At 46.9% G+C, this 19,248-nt stretch overlaps 3 protein-coding genes across 4 annotated transcripts in view; all 3 read right to left on the bottom strand.

Annotated features, from left to right (window-relative positions):
• LOC147443117 (uncharacterized) overlaps positions 1-19,248 on the bottom strand; it is a 101,235-nt gene that overhangs the window by 77,836 nt on the left and 4,151 nt on the right. The window lies entirely within an intron of this gene.
• On the bottom strand, positions 13,558-14,999 carry LOC147443119 (uncharacterized). Its single transcript, XM_086529910.1, has 2 exons — positions 14,661-14,999; positions 13,558-14,623 (listed from the first exon to the last, which is right to left on the bottom strand). Exons 1-2 carry the CDS (start codon positions 14,963-14,965, stop codon positions 13,558-13,560), a joined length of 1,371 nt encoding a protein of 456 aa, XP_086386036.1. The 5' UTR covers positions 14,966-14,999.
• On the bottom strand, positions 15,065-15,762 carry LOC147443118 (uncharacterized). The gene has a single exon (XM_086529909.1). The coding sequence runs from the start codon at positions 15,707-15,709 to the stop codon at positions 15,065-15,067; it is 645 nt and encodes a 214-aa protein (XP_086386035.1). The 5' UTR covers positions 15,710-15,762.

Genomic DNA, 19,248 nt, shown 5'->3' with positions numbered 1-19,248 from the left:
GACAGTACGCCACAGATATAGATTTTTGCAGATGTATTCAGTTGAATACAAAAGGAGAGGTAGTAGCAGACTATTCCATTCGGGATGGCTACTTGATGAGGAAAACACGATGTTGTGCGTTACACAACCGTTGAGGGAAAAGGTTCTAACCGAATGCCACTGTCCACCTTCTACGGGTCACCGCGGCATTGCTAGCACCTTGACAGGGGTAGAGAGATACTTCTTTTGGCCGAGACTCAAAAAGGATGTGGACGAGTTTGTGCGCAGTTGCTTGGTATGCGAGAAGGTCAAGTTTGACAGGCATAAAGCACAGGGATTGTAACAGCCTTTACCCATACCCACCCACCCCTGGAAAAGTATTGCAATGGATTTCATTTTTTATCGCCCGAAAACTCAGTGTGGGCACGATGGTTTATGGCCCAGATCTTCAAATTGCATGGCATGCCTGAGACGATTGACTCCGACAGGAACCCTAGGTTCACAAGTTTGTTTTGGACGGCTATTTGGGAGAACATTGGCACACGATTGCAGTTCTCGTCATCATTCCACCCGCAGACTGACGGGAAATCAAAGATTGCTAATTCAGTGGTATTGGATTTATTGAAGTTTTCTTCGTTGGATCAGAAGACTACATGGGAAGGTCCCTTTGGTGGAATATGCCTACAGAAACACGATAAACTCTTTGATGGGGAAGGTGCCATTTGAGATTATTGAATTTGTTGCGAAGGTTAGCACGAAAGATAAGATTTTTTTCTTTTAAGCCAACCAGTTCACGAGGGACTTGGTCCGGAAGGCTTTCGAGAAATCTCAGAAAAAGGCAACAGATCGCGACTTTGGCGTGATTTGAAATAGAAGGAGAACTATTGGGTGCTCTTACATTTTGGGAAGGCACGCCCGACAAAGAAAAAGGGAAAGGAGCGGCTTCTTTGAATGCTTAGCATGAGATAGTGTGGACCTTTCCAAATTTTCTGAAAAGATAAATGATGTCTCTGTTGGACTAAAGCTGCTAGAATACTTGGAGGATTCACAATGTTTTTCATGTGAGTCTCTTGAAGCCTTTTGAAGGCGATGTGCCCGGTGATGAGCAACCCGAAATGGACGAAAACGAGCAGATACTCGTTCCAGAACAGAAATTGGCACAGAAAGAAAGAAGGTAAAGCGAAATAACGGTTCTTGGTTAAATTCAAGACCTACTCCGCATTGGATGCGAAGTGAATGGAGGAGGAGGACCTACCAGATACTCCTCAGATTGTGAAACTTTACCTTGAAGCTTTTGGTTTAGCATAGTCTATTCCAAATGGAACCCCGAATTCAGCTTGGCTGGATATCTAGTGCAGTAGGTATGCACAAGAGGGGAGTTACTCCGCTCCTTTGTCAACAGATGCCTCAATTTTTGAATACTAGAGTCATTGATGTCTCTTTGAGCTTCAGGGATACTAAGAGCTGTCAGTATTTTGCTGTATGACTTTATGAAATGGAATTCCTGAACATGATACTGACTTGTTCTTGACTTGTTTAAGTGCGGGAACTGATAGACGAAATGACTACAGCATTTCGGTCTGAATGATCTCGATAGACATGGTTGCAATAGGGATTAGTCAATCGGGCATCTATGAGGTCCTGAGTGGATCTAGATGCGATTGCTAATTGCATTGCCGATAAATCATGGTCTGAGATCCGAATGAATGTTGATTGTGATTTTTCATGTAATGTCCAGTGATGTCGTGTGATGTGACTGTTGATTGGTACATGTGCTAGATGGGTGTTCCTAGTGCGTCGGTACTAACAGTCAGTGTCTGCTAAGACAGTTTATGGCCTCTATCTATTTTGCAGGCGTAACCGAGGGCGATTACAATGCTTTCAAGAGGGGGGTATGTCACAAACTGGTGACGTGGCTGCCCCATACACACACACACACATCCTCTCCTGGCATGGATTGCAGCCTGGCTGAAAAAAATACAGCACCGGAAATTCCGCTGTTTTGCTAACGTGGCAGGCCCATATGGACAATCCCAAAAATTGCGGCGTATATCACGGGATTCCGTACTGCTCACGTGGCCTCCCACTTCTCAGAGCATCTAGATGCACAGTCTGAGAATGAGAGCCTCCAACTCACTTGTACTTTGAGTTGCACATAAATACAAAAAGAAATACCAAAAGGGGCGCCAGTTTTTGGGGCCAATATCTCTAGGCACGGAACTCTGTCGACGGGCCAGTGTCAAATCAATTGTGAACTGTGAACTGTTTGAAGTGAATTCTTGTGGTGTCGCAGTAGATTCTCGACTTGGAGTGTCCAAGTCTGTTACAAAAGGATTCCAAGGAAGTAAGGGAATCATCTGATAGTGCATCCAAGGGGTTCGAAGAAGCAAGGGAATCTATTGATGGTTCATCAAAAAATTCCGACAATTCAAATTGAAGTGCCAATGGATAGGGGAGGCCAACAAGGCAACCTACAAGTCCGAGGGCACAAAAAAAGAACAGCAAGGTGAGCTAGGTCCACCGGATAAGCTGGTCAAGCGCACTTTTTGGCCCTCTATGCGAAGTGGATGGAGGAGGAGAGCATCACAAATTCTCTTCAGTTTGAGCAATACCGAGAAGCGTTTGGAATATTAGCAATGTCTATGCCAAAAGTTACCAATCAACGAGTTGAATCTGGTGCAGTGCGGACTGCACAAGAGGGAAGCCACTCCATTCCTTTGTCACAGATTGCCATGATTGAATAAAGTCATTAATTTCTCCTTGAGATTTTAGGGACTCTTGCAAGTTGACAGTATTTTGCACAATGACTTTATGAAAATATGTGTACTCAATTGGAATTTCCTTGATTGAACTGAAGACATGTGCTCTTCCATGTGTGAGACATGTAGAGAAAGATGAAATGTCTGTAGCATTTTCTCTGGCAAGCTGACAATATTTTGCGGAATGTGTCACAAATTGGTGACGTGGCGTGCCCACAACACACTACTCTCTGCTATCTACTCCCGAAAACTGCAGGCTGAGGCTGACGTGGCAAGATGACGTGGCAGGCCCTGTACGGACTTCCGTAAAATCCGGCGCAGATTGCGGGCGTCCGTACTGCTGACGTGGTAGCGCTTTGGGGCAGCTTTTCAGCTACGCAAAACAGTTTGCTTTTGGCTACACAAGAGATAGAGAGAGTTAGAGCTTTAATTTATTAAAAGCTTGCTTTATTGCCAAAGAAAGGCTTGAGAGATAAAAAACGATGGAATTTGCTTTATTTTACTAAGCTTTTGAGTTTACCAGCTTTTGGGCTCTGCTTTGGCCATCCCTTGTAACCTTTAAATTTGTGGGCAGGGCCTCACAACTCAGAGGATCTGGACGCAGAGTCTCAATGTGAGCGCCTACCTGCACTCTTGTACTTTGAACACAGATTAGTATAAAAAGAAATACCGAAAGGGGCGCCAGACTTTGGGGCCAATATCTCTAGGCACGGAACTCCGTCGGGCCAGTGTCGAATCAATTGTGAACTGTGAACTGTTTTGAAGTGGTTATTTGTGCTGTCGCGGTAGATTCTCGACTTGGAGTGTCCAAGTCTGTTACATTGGTATCACAGCACGGCTGATTTCTCTTCTACGGAAAATCCGATCGCTAATTTTTTTCCACGACCTATGGCTTCAGGCAAAGATCAGTCAACTCCCTCTGCATCCGGAGATGCGGAAAGGGATTACAACAAAGATTCACGCGAGGAGTATGGCCCGCCTCGGCCTACTCAGGCGGAGCGTCAAGAGATGGAGCGCCGACAATTGATCAGTGATGCAACAAAGATGATGCTTAATTTTGCCAAGGATCCGAAATTGGCAAAATATATGAGCCAGACTTCTTTAGATGAGGTGCACACGCAGTGGAAGAAGAACACAAAGCCACCTCTAAAACCCGCTCTCAAGAAACCTCCTACTCCCAAGAAGTATACAAAGAAAGAATTAGAAGAGGTGGTTGATGCACGAATTGCTCAGCTTTTTGACGCGCAGAACAAAGCCAAAAAGCACGACAAAAAGCAGAAAAAAGGCATTGACTTCCCGGGTTATTTAGGTCGTCAGTCGACATTTGAAAAGGCAAAGAAACAGAAGAAGCATGTTCGATTTGAAGGAGTACCCAATTCTTCTTCTTCTTCTTCTTCTCATAGTTCTTCTAGCTCTTCTGACTTGAGGGAAGAAGACAGAAAAGGCAAAAAGCGAAGCAAAAAGCAACGCTTTGGAAAGGGCAAGAAAAAGGCAAAGAAGTCTAAATCTCGCCCCGTGATTGACAGTTCTACGGAGGACTCGTCTGCAGACAATTCGGACTCGATGACAGCAACTTTAATGCAAAGAAGAAGAATTTTTACAAAGCCAACCAGTTTGACTTTCTGGAAGATAAAAAAGAAAGTACGAGAGTTGAAGGAAGGTGGACAGTCAATAAAATTTGACACTTTTTTTGGTTATAGAGATGCTTCGAAGGCTGTCTTTTATACGCAGTTTGACATCACTTTCTCTGGAGGGCGTTACTCAGAGCACTATAAGATTCAGAGAGCTGCCTCTTACTTTAAGGGGAATGCTCGAACTTGGTGGTTCACGCTTCTATTAAACAAGACTGCGCCAGATAAATGGCTGAAATTCAAAAGGCTTTTTATTTCTTCTTGGCTGACTCAAGAGTATGAACGCGATATACGAATTGCTTGGAACCATCTTCGGATGACCAAGAAGGATACACTGGACGCTTATTGCGAGAGATTCTGGAGCTCTTTTCTACCTGCCTCTTCATTTCAAAAGATCTCGTTCAAGGAACAGATTGAGCGGTTTACCTTGGGTCTACCTACAGAGATCCAAGACCACTGCTTGGAACAGAAGTTAGCTTCCATTCAGGAGTTGATGAGTCATGCGAAACGGGGTTTTGCCATTCACTTTGGCAGTCTGACCTACCCCACAGATGAGATCATGACGCAAAGAGCCGAACAGACTTCGAAAAATGAAAGTAGAAAGAGAAAGAGCAACCCAGAAAAGAAGGATGCACGACCCAAGCTCACTCCTCAAGAGAGAGCTCGCTACCTTAGGGAAGGGAAGTGCTTTGGATGCAAGGAAACTGGACATATCTCCGCGAAGTGCCCTAAAAAGGCACAGATAGAACAGAATGACAAGGACAACGAGAGGCCTGAGAGTTCGAGAGCAGCTAAGGAACGTGGAAGAAAAGGCAAGATGAAAACAGGACTGGTTCCAGATTGCGTGGGTATCGATCCCAGCACGTTGGACAAGAGTACAGAACTTTGTCGAGCTTGGGGCAAAGTGAAAGACCAAGAAGCCCTGATCTTCTTCGATGGAGGAGCCAAGGCCAACTTCATTTCACCGGAATTGGCGGCGCGGCTCGAGATCACACCCAATCGGATGGGACCATTGGCAGAGGCAGTTCTAGCGCCACCCGGCACGGACGTAGCCATTACACCTGTCATTGGCAAACTTCGATTGCATTGTCAAGGGTATTTGGGGCATGAGGACTTTTACATAATGCCTTTGGAAGGTTGTGATGTTCTCTTGGGAATTCCCTGGTACCACAAGAACAACGTTGTGGTTGATTATCGGGCGAGGAAAGCAACTTTGACCACAGAGAAGGGCAGAACCATTGTACTCGATGTAAAACTTAAGAGCGAGTCTGTCCCTATTGTATCGGCTTCGGCCATTTCTAAATTAATGAGATCCAGTCTGTTTGTTTACTCGATCTTTTTAAAAGAGTTGAGTGATGAGGATAGAACAAATATGTCTGAACTTGATAAAGAACGCCAAGATTTTCTCCACTCTCATGCCGATTGCTTCTCAGAGGGCCAGCCAGGCGAGTTATCACCCGCTCGTCCTGAAGATCATACCATTGATCTGATACTTGGAAACACACCACCGAACCGGCCACCTTACCGTGTGAGCCGAGCACAGAACGAAGAGATTATGAACCAAGTGAAAGACCTCTTGGAAAAGGGTCTTGTCCAACCTAGTACTTCACCGTATTGCTCTCCAGTGTTGTTGGTTTTGAAGAAAGACGGATCTTGGAGAATGTGCATCGATTATAGAGCTCTCAACAAAATCACCATCAAGAACAGATTTCCGATTCCTAGGATCGATGATATACTCGACAAATTATAGGGATCCTCGTGTTTTAGTAGGATTGATTTGAAGAGTGGATATCATCAGATCCGAATCGCGCTAGGAGACGTCTACTAGACAATCTTTCGGACGACTTTTGGGTTATTTGAGTTTTTGGTGATGCCCTTTGGCTTAACCAATGCTCCTACGACATTTAACCAGATGATGGACAAGATTTTTCGAGAGTACAGGCTATTTGTTGGCACTTTCTTTGACGATATCATTGTTTTCTCCAAGGATGAGGCAGAACATAGAGATCATCTGCTTCAAATCTTTCAGGCATTACGAGATCAGAAGTTAGTGATTAATGCGAAGAAAAGTGAATTTTTCCTACCAGAGATACACTTTTTGGGACACATTGTGTCAGCAGCAGGAGGGCAGATGGATCCGGCCAAGATAGAGACTATCCGTGATTGGCCCAATTTGAAGAATGTCCATGAAGTTAGAAGCTTCTTGGGATTGTGTTCGTACTACAGGCGGTTCATTCGAAAGTTTGTAGAGATTGCTTCCCCTTTGCATATCTTGACACAGAAAGGAGTCCCTTTCTCGTGGGGACCCACAGAGGTGACTGCCTTTCAGACTTTGAAAGAGAAATTGACTACGGGACCAGTTTTGACTTTGCCAGACTTGCAGAAGTCATTTAAAGTATATTGTGATGCTTGTGGTCGTAGTCTGGACTCTGGGTGCGGTCTTAATGCAAGAAGGACATGTCATTGCTTACGAGAGCCGATTGTTCTCAAGGCCGGAATTGACAGCATAGATTTATGAGAAAGAGCTTTTGGCGGTTATCCATGCCCTTACTCAATGGCGGCACTACCTACTCGGAGCGGACTTTACTGTCTTTACAGACCATCAGAGTTTACGCTACTTCTTGTCACAGAAGCAGCTATCGGAAAAGCAGATGCGGTGGGCGAACATCTTGTCACAATTTCACTTCCAGATTGTCCATGTGCAGAGACAGAAGAATTTGGTGGCAGATGCTTTGTCTCAAAAGACGTTGATTCTGGCTATTTCCGCGATACAACATAGGAGCTTCGAGGATATGGTCGATCAGTATGCCACAGACACAGATTTTGCAAACGTTTTCACACGGATACGGGATGGGGAGACAGTAGCGGGATATTCCATTCGGGATGGCTACTTGATGAGGAAAACCATGTTGTGCGTTACACAGCCGTTGAGGAAAAAGGTTATGACTGAATGCCACTGTCCACCGTTTACGAGTCACCACGGCATTGCTACCACCATGAAAGGGGTCGAGAGAAACTTCTTTTGGCCGAGACTCAAGAAGGATGTGGACGAGTTTGTGCGCAGTTGCTTGGTATGCCAGAAGGTCAAGTTTGACAGGCATAAAGCACAGGGATTGTTACAGCCTTTGCCCATATCCACCCGCCCATGGGAAAGTATTGCAATGGATTACATTTTTGATCTCCCAAGAACACAGAGTGTTCACGATGGTATTTGGACTGTTATTGACAGATTTAGCAAGCAGGCTCATTTCATTCCAATGAAGAAAACAGTCAAGCCGGATCACTTAGCGAGACTATTTGTGGCCCAGATTTTCAGATTACATGGCATGCTCGAGACAATTGTCTCCGACAGGAACCCAAGATTTACGAGTTTGTTTTGGAAGGCAATTTGGGAGAACATTGGCACGCGGTTGCAGTTCTCGTCATCTTTCCACCCGCAGACTGACAGGCAATCTGAGATTGCCAATTCAGTGGTTTTAGATTTATTGAAGTCTTATATCTCAGATCAAAAGACTCAATGGGAAAAGTATCTACCTTTGGTGGAATTTGCCTACAACAACACGATACACTCTTCGACGGGGAAGGCGCCATTTGAGATTATTGAAGGTGTTGCGAAGGTTCCACCCTTCCTAAGCACGAAAGATAAGATTTTTGAAGCTAATGAGTATACGCGCGACTTAGACGCGGCTTTTGCCAAGGTCCACGAGGCTTTGCAAAAATCTCAGGAAAGACAGAAAAAGGCAGCAGATCGCCATCGTCGCGATTTGAAATCGAAGGAGGATGATTGGGTGCTCTTACGTTTTGAGAAGGCACGCTTGAGAAAGAAGAAGGGAAAGGAGAGGCTTTTTCCAAATCTTAGTATGAGATACTACGGACCTTTCTAGATCTCTAAAAAGATCAATGATGTCTCCTTCCGACTGAAACTGCCTGACACTTGGAGGATTCACAATGCATTTCATGTGAGTCTCTTGAAACCTTTTAAAGGTGATGCGCCTGAAGATGGGGAGCCCGATGAGCAACCCGAAGTGGAAGAAAACGAGGAGATCCTTGTTCCTGAACAGATTTTGGACATAAGGACACAAAGAATAAGGGTAAAGTAAGAAGGCGGTTCTTGGTTAAATTCAAGAACTATCCTGGGACCTGCATTGGATGCAAAGTGGATGGAGGAGGAGGACCTAGCAGATACTCCTCAGATTGTGAACCTTTACCTTGAAGCTTTTGGTTTAGCATAGTCTCTTCCAAATGGAACCCAGAATTCAACTTGGCTGCAGATCTGGTGCAGTGGGATGCACAAGAGGGGAGTTACTCCGCTCCTTTGTCAACAGATGCCTTGATTTTTAGAATACTAGAGTCACTGATGTCTCTTTGAGCTTCAAGGATACTGAGAGCTGACAATATTCTGCTATATGACTTTAAGAAATGGAATTCAAGAATATGAAACTGATTTGTTCTTGACTTGTTTTTAAGTACAGGAACTGATAGACGAAATGACTGCAGCATTTGGTCTAAATGATCTTGAATAGACATGGTTGCAATAGGGGTTAGTCAATCGGGCATCTATGAGGTCCTGAGTGGATCTAGATGCAATTGCTAACTGTATTGCCGATAAATCATGGTCTAAGATCCGAATGAATGTTGAATGTGATTTGTCATGTGATGTCCTGTGATGTGACTATCGATTGGTCCATATGCTAGATGTGTGTTCCTAGTGCGTCGGTACTAATAGTCAGTGTCTGCTAAGACAGTTTATGGCTTCTGTCTGTTTTGCAAGCGTAATCGAGGGCGATTACAATGCTTTCAAGAGGGGGGGGGGTGTCGCAAACTGTTGACGTGGCGTGCCCACAACACACTACTCTTTGCTATCTACTCCCGAAAACTGCAGGCTGAGGCTGACGTGGCAGGATGACGTGGCAGGCCCTGTACGGACTTCCGTAAAATCCGACGCAGATTGCGGGCGTCCATACTGCTGACGTGGTAGCGCTTTGGGGCAGCTTTTCAGCTATGCAAAACAGTTTGCTTTTGGCTACGCAAGAGATAGAGAGAGTTAGAGCTTTAATTTATTAAAAGCTTGCTTTATTGCCAAAGAATGGCTTGAGAGATAAAAAAAGATGGAATTTGCTTTATTTTACTAAGCTTTTGAGTTTACCAGCTTTTGGGCTCTACTTTTGGCATCCCTTGGAACCTTTAAATTTGTGGGCAAGGCCTCACAACTCTGCGGATCTGGATGCAGAGTCTGAGTGTGAGCGCCTGCCCGCACTCTTGTACTTTGAACACAGATTAATATAAAAAGAAATATCGAAAGGGGTGCCAAACTTTGGGGCCAATATCTCTAGGCACGGAACTCAGCCGGGCCAGTGTCGAATCAATTGTGAACTGTGAACTATTTTGAAGTGGTTATTTGTGCTGTCGCAGTAGATTCTCGACTTGGAGTGTCCAAGTCTGTACAGAATGACGTTATGAAAATATGTGCACTGAATTGGCAATTTCCTTGATTGAACTGAACACATATGCTCTTTCATGTGTGAGACATGTAGAGAAAAATGAAATGTCTGCAGCATTTTCTCTGATGAATAATTTGAACTTAGTGATCTAGACATCTGTTGAAGATCAGCAAGATCTGGATGTGATGGCTAAGTGAATGAGAACTGAATGAGATTCTATTGCATCAAGATTTTTTATCTGGATAAGATGACTAAATACTATTATGAGTGCATCAAGAGTTCCAGAAGGATGAAATGGCTGCACAGTAATCTAGGTTCATCAAGAGTTCTAGACGGGATGAGATAGCTGGATTGAATGATTGAAACACGGTGTTCAATGTGAACTAAGTGTGTGATTTTTTGAACTGCATACTATGTGGATGTACTGTCTTGTGGGGATTGTCATGGGCATGGGCATGGGCATGGGCATGGTTTGCTTGATTGAATGTGAAAAGAAAGGATATGAATCTGATAGCAACAAGATTTAGTAGCTCAAGACATCTGTGAAAAGATCAACGCAATCTGGATGTGATTGCTAAATAGTTACAATGCTCATGATTTGTATTTGAGAGCCTCAACAGAAATGTGATTGATCAGTGACTGATGTCTTTGTAAAAGTGCTAGATTGGTGGAGTCTGGTGCATGGGTACATAGAGTCAGTGTCTACTGAAGAAAGTTTCTCTCCTTTGGTTGTTTGGCATGTGTAATCGAGAGCAATTACAATTCTTTCAAGAGGGGGGAATGTCACAAAGTGATGACGTGGCATGCCCACACAGAGAGAGAGAGAGAGAGAGAGAGAGAGAGAGAGAGAGAGAGAGAGAACATTCCAATAGAGAGAGAGATCAGCAAGAGCAAGAGAGAGCACAACACTACTGGTAAAGTTTCCCATCTAGAACGAACAAAGAGACACAGAACCTTTGTTTTCAACCAGGGCAAGACAGTAGCTACTTTTTTGTCTTAACGCAATGCTACTTCTTCATTTTGTCTCTGTTTACGTGATTTCATGCTCCAATAGACGTAAAAGGCATTTTAATGAACCTAGAGGTCATTTTTTCTTCCAACGACGCACGGCTGCTACATATTTCATTCTAGAAGTGTCTTTGCACGCCGTAGTGCAATATTAGGTACATACAGAAGAGAGAGAGAGAGAGAGAGAGAGAGAGAGAGAGAGAGAGAGAGAGAGAGAGAGAGAGAGAGAGAGAGATTTTTTAACGGCTATAAAAAGGCTGAAGTCGGCCTATGAGACAAATCAAAGTACATGAAGTGGGTGTCCTCTGTGTATCCATAAAGGATAAAAGGTACAAAAGTAAAAGTAAGCTATCTTGTGTAATGACTGGGGGAGGAGGTAAGTGATACAAGGGTGGGGGGGGAGCTCCAAAAATGGGGAAAGATGCAAACCTAAATGCTGGGGTAAGTACAAACATGAGATGCTATCCTATCTCTAGCTCCATCCAGTCCCATAGTTAGGATGTAATACATAATGCATGGGCGGCTAGGGTGTGAACAATCCGCGTAAGTTGGCGGTTGGATCTGCGAAAGCTCGAATGCGTCGCTCCTCCAAAGATCTATAGTAGTGCTCCTCGATCTCCTGAATCTTTCTCTGGTGTAGGCGAGGTTCCATGGGTACGTGAGCGCCTGCGAGCTCGGACCTCCTCAGCCTGATGTAGAGTCACTCCTCTCTGGATGGTCGGAGGTGATGGTGCTGCTAAGGGCCTCTGAAAAAAGTCCGTGAGCTGTGTCTGGCGCTCATCTCTCCCACCTGATGCCGCCTGGAGGAGGGAGTCCCGATGCTGCTGTGCCTCTATGAGGAAGCGGCCGAGCTGCCGCGGGTCTTTGGACTCAAAAATCTGATGTAAGGTGGGCTGATCTGCAAACAAGGTCGGATATCTGCCTCTAATCTCCTCATATGCTCTACATCTGCAAACATAATCCTCCTCGCTCTTAACCTCTGTTGTGCAAAGTCTGCATATCCTCTCTGCTCTGGGAACATGTGCAGCTCTCCCTGCCTCGATCTCTAGCTGGTGTGATGATACTCTGAACTGTCCAATGGCGACCCGTGCTCTATGTGGCATGTATACATCCATGTATCTCGGTCTCTGGATGAACCCATCTGCTAGAATGGTCAGGAAGTGGTGTCTGTAGTACTCTCTTCGTAGGAAGAGACTCTTTGGGTGTGATCCATGTCTCCTTGATGTATAGCTACCAGAGATCCTGTCGGAGAACTCGATTCCTCTCGGTGTGTGAGAGGCGTATGTGAGGGGAGTCAAGATCATACTGAAAAGGAGGCAGGTCCGTGATGTCCAAGCCATGGGATGTAAACCACTCTATGACCTGAGTACCATGCCTTCGTGTCCCCCTCCTGATGCAACTGTATCGATGCCTCGAAAGCTCTGCGGGTGAGTCTGTCTGGTGGGAGCTCTCGCATGCGCTGGATGAAACAAACTGTCTGAAAGAGGGCCTCTACTAGCATCGGAGGTACAGCTAGCTCTGCTCTAATGATGTCCTGTGGTACTGAGGGTTTGTTGTGGAGCAAACGGGAGATCATGATGATCTGTGGGCGCTCTATCTGTGACCATAGAGATGTTGATAGCCCTTGTGCCCATACTGCGGCTGCATACATCATGGCAGGTGTGACTAGTGTCTCAAAAAGCCACCCCTTGGTGCGGGGCTCCTGGAAGTGGGCCTGATGGCATCTGCGCTCCAAGGTGGCCAGTGCTGCATATCCTCGTGTAAGCCAGTCTCGGGCTGCCTAGGCCATGGAAAATCTGCCAGTGGTGCCAGTGAAAGTCACTCCCAGGTATACATATGAATCAACCACATGGACCTACCCGCCTGCTGCTGTGAGTACTGCTCTGCTCCGAACTGTCTTGGAGGTGTGGAAGATCATGACCTTGGTCTTGCCAAGGTTCACTGTGAGCCCTCGATGTGTGAGAAATCATCCAAAGCTCATAGGTGGCTCTGTAGTCCCTCCTATGTCTCAAAAACTAGAATGATATCATCAGCATATAGCATAAAATGGATTGGTATACCTGCTAAGTCTGATCCCGCTCCGCCTGCTCGTAGAATGTAATCTGATATCTCGTCGATGTAGAGACCAAATAGAGTAGGGGAGAAGGGGCATCCTTGCTTCACCCCAATGGTGCTAGCAATGGAATCCAATAGTCCACCTGGGCATCGTACTCTACCAAAGACCTGTGCATACAAAGAATGAATGGCCCATATCATCTCAGATGGTGTCTGTAGCTCCTGAAGGCGCTGAAAGAGTCTCTCTCTAGGGATAGTGTCAAAAGCCTTGCGGAAATCCACAAAGCAGCAGTAGACTCTCCTCTTCCGTGCTTTAGCTCCATCGATCAGACAGCGAAGCACGAAGATGTGGTCGATAGTCAAGAAAGTGCGTCGAAAGCCTGCCTGTCCTGGTGCGCGTATCCCTGATGCCTCTGCATGTGTGCTAGGCTCTGCCTCAAGAACTGTCCCGTACAATTTGGCCAATGTGTGACCAATCATGATAGTCCTATAGTTCCCTGGGTCCTGGGTGTCGCCAGACTTGTGGCTAGGCACAATGGTGTGCATAGTCCACTCCTCTGGTAGTTCCTCAACCAAAGCGCGGTTGAAGAGACGTGCTATCAAGGGGGAGAGAGTGTCTATTGCATATATCAGGTGCTCACTCTGTAGTCCAGTGTGATCTGCTGAGCGGCCATGCTGAAGGCGTCAGATGGCCCTCTCTACCATGCTAGATGTGAAGAAAGTCGAGGTGGTAGGTCGAGGATCAGATGGTGTTGGGATCAGTGGTTGCCCAGGTATCTGGTATAAGCGCTCGGCATAATCATGCCGGACTTGGGGGTCCTCCAGGGGGGTGGTGGGGCGTGGCTCTCTAAGAATCCTCCATGCTGTGGCGCAGTCTGTACTCATGAGAAGGTGGTATAGCTCAAGCTCCTGCGCCTCCTCGAAGGCCCGCCGTTTACGGCGTGTGATGACCTTTATCTGTCGCCTGACCTCACTCTCGGTGATCTCCTCTAAGGCTCGTTGAGCCTGTAGCTGTCTGTATCTGTATAGATCTCTGCACTCCCCGTTCTGGGGTATCGTACCAGAGGGTGGGGGTCGGCCACTATGGGTAGTGTGTGGAAAGCAGCTGAGGGTTGAGGTGTGTAAGACTGCGGAGAGCTGGCTAGTGAGTGTAGAGAGTGGTGTGTCTGGATCAAGGGTGTAGATCCCCTCATATACATGTGATGAGTAAACTCTGGCTAGCTCATGTGTGAAGTGTATGGTGGTGTGTGGTGTGGATGTGGGTGGTGTATGTGGGATGGGTGAGCCAGTGAGAGATAGGGCGAGATATGCGTGGTCAGCCCCAATAGGTAGTGGTGGGATGGTGAGAGATGTAAGCAAATGGGCTGCTTCTCTGGAGCCGATGATGTAATCAACTGTGCTACCTCCACTGGCTATTGATGGGGGTATACAAGTCAGGCCGCCGGATGATGGCCATTGCTTCATCCCGTTATAAATAACGAGACAGTGCTGTGATCCCAAGCGAAGTAGGTGTCTCCCATATGGTGTGGGTGTGGTGGTATCTCTAGAGATCCTCTCTGCCCCTGTGTCCTCCATGGTGGAGAGTAGCTCTGGGTCGTCGAAGTCGTAAATATCACACTGTCTACTCTGTGTCCTGGCGTTGAAATCCCCCGTGAGGAAGACTTCACCCAATCTAGAGTACTCCATGATCTCCTCTCTGAGTCCATGATCTCCTCTCTGAGACATGCATATGGTGAGTGAATCATCCTCCTCCTCTCCTCTGTGTGTGGACCTCCTCTGTCTCTCCTCTATCTGTCTGTGCAAACCTAGAGCCGCTAGGTGCAAAGTAGCATATGGTGATGTAGACAATGTACTCCTCAGATAGCTCAATCCGTATCCACATGTATCGTGCTTCTGGATCGCGTGCTACTATCTGTATCTTGTTGTGAAGTGAGCGGCGGTAGAGGATTGCTACTCCGCCAGATCCTCTCGAGGTGTTGTGTCGTGTACACTTCCTATGTGTAGACTCCCATTGATAGTCCTGTACTCGGGGTAGACCTCTCTCTGAGCTCTCGTGCGTCTCTGTGAGTAGAATGATGTCTCTACCATGCATCACCTCTTCCAGTCTCCCTAGGTGTGTCCATAGAGAGCCGTTGCAGTTCCAAACTGCCATATGTATCTCCTCGTAGAGTGTCCCATAAGCCGCGAGTCCCTATGCTACCGCCTTGCCATCAATGATGACTCGGCCATCTCTATATGAAGCCCTCTTCCCCTCCTTGCGAGCTTGGTGTGATCTAGGCATGCATGTGCGTCGGTGTATCGCTTGCATCGGTGTGAGATCATCGTCTAGGTAGATAGGTGGTCCATCTAGTCCTCTCAAGATCACCCTCTTGCGAAGGAAAGTAGACCGTGCTTCTTCGGAGGAGAAGTGTAGGATGAGGGCCCTCTTCCTTGTGAGATCTTTACCCACTCTCCAAGCTTTGAGGAAAGGGGGTGATTCCTCTTCCTTGTATCCGAGTTTCTTGCATAAAGCCTTTCCAACAAGCTCGGGGGTGAGGCCTTCTTTTTCTAAAATGCCCGTGACGCGAATGTTGAGGCGTCGGGCTTGTCTCATCTTCTCTTCCTCAAGGGTAGTGTGCACAATGAGGACTTCCTCCTCTCTTGCCTCCTCCTTGATGTTCTTCTTGACCACTTCTACCCACCCACTTTTAGTAGCTTCCAATTTGTCCTCGATGCTAGCCGTCAAGGCTTTGGTGAGTTCTTCTTTGAGGGCTTCCTTCGTGTCCGTGTGCATCTCGCCTTCTTCGGGGGTGAGGGATGCAATCGAGGCTTTGAGGAGCTCGATTTGCTCCCTCATGTCTTCTCTTTCTTTGGTCCATTCCTCTTGTTTCTTCCGCCATTCTTCCTTCTCTTGCTCCTTCTCCATCTCCCATCTCTCCTTCTCTTTCTTCCATGCTTCCCTCTCTTTGATATATGTCTCCCCTTCTTTCTCTAGCTTGGAGATCCGGTTGATAACGGTGTTGAGAGTGGTATCCGATGACTTCTTGTATTCCTTGATCTTGTCGTCGAGTTTGCTCGTCTCCTTCCCCATTTCTTCCTTGCTCACTCCCTTCGTCATTGTTGAGAGAGAGAAAAGATGTGACTGTGGTTGTGTGGGATGTATGTGGCTGAATGTAAGTGTGAATGTGTGTGTGAATGTGAGTGTGAATGCGTGTGAATGTGTGTGTGTGGAGAGGGGGGGGATGTGGTGTGTGTGTATGTGTGTGGTTGGGGGCAACGGGCTCGGGGCAGTGGGGCAGCGCGCCTGGTGCAGTGGGGCAACGGCTTGCTGCGACAGTGAGGTAGCGGCAGGCAAGCAGGCACTGTGCAGTCACAGCAGGTGCAGCGGCAGTGGATGAAACAGCAGCAGCAGCGGACAGCACGCAGTGGATGAAACAGCAACAGGTGCAGCGCGCAGTGCATGAAACAGCAGCAGCGAGCAGCGCACAAGCAGCCACAGGGGGGGGAACAGCTGAAGGGGGGGGTTGCTGGGACTGCGTGGTGTGGCAGCGCTGGCGAGGAGGGTGGCGAACAGGCATGGCGCGACAGAGAGAGAGAGAGAGAGAGAGAGAGAGAGAGAGAGAGAGAGAGACGTGTCGGTATACTTGCAATGCCCACCTCTCTCAATTTTGCCACCACAATATATGTTGCACAGTTTGTAAGGCCCCCATATGAGGAGAAGCCAATGGTGTTGTCACGTGACACATCTAAGCCTATGTGGACGTGGACAAGCTACTTCATGACAAGGGTTCCGTTCAGTTCAGTCAGTCTAGAATAGGAAGTGATCTAGCACTTTTGTGAGTCTGTTCGCAGACCGTGCATGTCCAGGCACTTAGAGTAGATGCATATCCTCTGGTTGCACACATCATAATCATCAGATTATAGTCATAACCCATCAGGAGCATTGTTACAGTGTATAGACCTATTTTCCCTATTTTTAACATTTTTCACTTATTATTTTTAAGTGACTTTTGTTGGGAACTAGGTAGGGCAATTTTAGAAAGCAAGTACATAAAGAAACCCTAGCGCTAGCATTTCTGGCAGAAGAGGCAGCAAGAACTCCGGTTCAACAGGCAACTTCTCAGCAGGACCGAACAGCAGACCTAGCGTTTTTGCATCAGCAAGAGGCTAGCGTTTTTGCCTTGAAGACCCGGCCTTGGCGTATGCATTGCAGATCAGCCCGCGGTGACAGCAAGATAGCAGATTCCCACAGCAACACAGCAGATCAGCCCTAGCGTTAGCAGTTTTCCACAGAAAGACAAAAATCAGCCCTAGCGTTTTTGGTTTGCAGATCAACCCCTAGCGTTTTGCATATTCATCACGATAGGATATCAAGAAGCACCAGCGTTTTCAGTTTTCAGCAATCAGATACCGCAGTACAACCCCCGAACCTCACACATCTCACCTTCCCGCAACAGATCCTCGCCGCACGGTCAGATCCCGTGTAGTTTGCAGTTTCAGCCCGGAAAACGCAGATTTCAGCATCTGCGTTTTCAGCACGTCGTTGTCGCATCGTCGCCATCGACATCGTCATCGACATAGAGTCAGAATTCAGCAGATAAAGATTTGCAGATTTCAGCCCGTCTCGTCGTCGTCCTCATCGTCGTTGACGTCGTCGGCAAGTCCAAAGGATTGTAGAGATTTGTGTAATCAATAGTAGACCGCTCTCACCATAAAGGGTGGGGCCTTCGGAGGAGGGTTTGACAACATTCTGGTGTCGTATTCTTCTCTCTCTCTCTCTCTCAGTCTCATGCACCTTCATTCACAGTGTTTGCCACTTTCTTTGTGATCCATTGTACTCTCTCACTAAAGGAACGGAAGGCTCTTCCTTCCGTAAGTAAAAGGAACCTTGAGCACAGTTACTTCAACATTCACTACCACTGCACCTTACATTGGTATCACAGCTTTGGCAGTGTTCTGTATCACTCAAGGAAAGAACCACAAGAACCACAAGAATTTTTTTTGCTTGTTGAGGTCGCACGTAACCCAAGTCCTCTTGGGCGTGTCGATTCCTAATCGTGTTTTTGAAGAGTGACAGGAATCTCACGAAAGAAGGGCTTGTCCAGCCTCCCCTTGTGCCTCTTTTCACTCATTGAGAGCGGACCGTGCACTTAGCAGCCGGCCAATCGACGTGAGGTGGGAAAAAGCAACCTTGGTGTGAGCGCAAGGCCGCCAAGGGGTGCGCCCGCGGAAAAGAGTAGAGCTCGAGTAAAGAGAAGATCCTTCTCTTAACACAGATTGCAAGCTACAGAAGAACCTCAAGACTCGAGACCCTCAAGAACCACAAGAACCCAAAGAACCACAAGAACCAAACAACCCAAGTTCCTAATGAACTTAAGAACCCAGGACGTCAGTGAATGGTCATCACCCGAAGCGGAATGGATACTTCGCATAGAGGTGGTGAGCATCGGAGTGGTGAAGACGAGTTTTCCCCACCAGGAGGTTTTTGCGACCCTCCCCCTTCCCCATCTACGCCAAGGATTGCACTAACTCCTATGGAGGCTTTCGACAAGATGATGATGGACAGGAAGCTAGAAAGCGACGAAAGAATGGCCGTCATAGAGCGTAAATACGAAGAAAGAATGGCAGCCATAGCACGTGAATGCAAAGAAAGAATGGCAGCCATAGAGCGTGAGAGCGAAGCCAAAGAAAGACAAACCGAATTGGATCGTGAGCGCGAAGAAAGACCAGCAGAATTTGCTCGCAAGAACAAAGCAAGAAAAGAGAAGAGCGACAGACATGCATTGCAGATCGGCCTGCGATGACAGCAAGATAGCAAAGTCCCACAGCAACACAGCAGATCAACCCTAGCGTTAGCAGTTTTCCACAGAAAGACAAAAATCAGCCCTAGCGTTTTTGGTTTGCAGATCAACCCCTAGCGTTTTGCATATTCATCGCGATAGGATATCAAGAAGCACCAGCGTTTTTAGTTTTCAGCACTCAGATACTGCAGTAGAACCCCCGAACCTCGCACATCTCACCTTCCCGCAGCAGATCCTCGCCGCACGGTCAGATCCCGCGTAGTATGCAGTTTCAGCCCGGAAAACGCAGATTTCAGCATCTGCGTTTTCAGCGTGTCGTCGTCGCATCGTCACCATCGACATCGTCATCGACATAAGAGTTAGAATTCAACAAATAAAGATTTGCAGATTTCAGCCCTTAGCGTTTTCAGATTTCAGCCCGTCTCGTTGTCCTCCTCATCGTCGTCGACATAGTCGGCAAGTCCAAAGCATTGTAGAGATTTGTGCAATCAATAGTAGACCACTCTCGCCATAGAGGGTGGGACCTTCGGAGGAGGGTTTGACAACATTTTGGTGTCGTATTCTTCTCTCTCTATCTCTCAGTCTCATGCACCTT

Source organism: Adiantum capillus-veneris, chromosome 14 (genome assembly GCF_014529385.1).
Source record: "Adiantum capillus-veneris isolate H3 chromosome 14, ASM1452938v2, whole genome shotgun sequence".
In the NCBI taxonomy this organism is placed as follows: domain Eukaryota; kingdom Viridiplantae; phylum Streptophyta; class Polypodiopsida; order Polypodiales; family Pteridaceae; genus Adiantum; species Adiantum capillus-veneris.
This window is presented reverse-complemented; position numbering and strand designations above follow the sequence as displayed.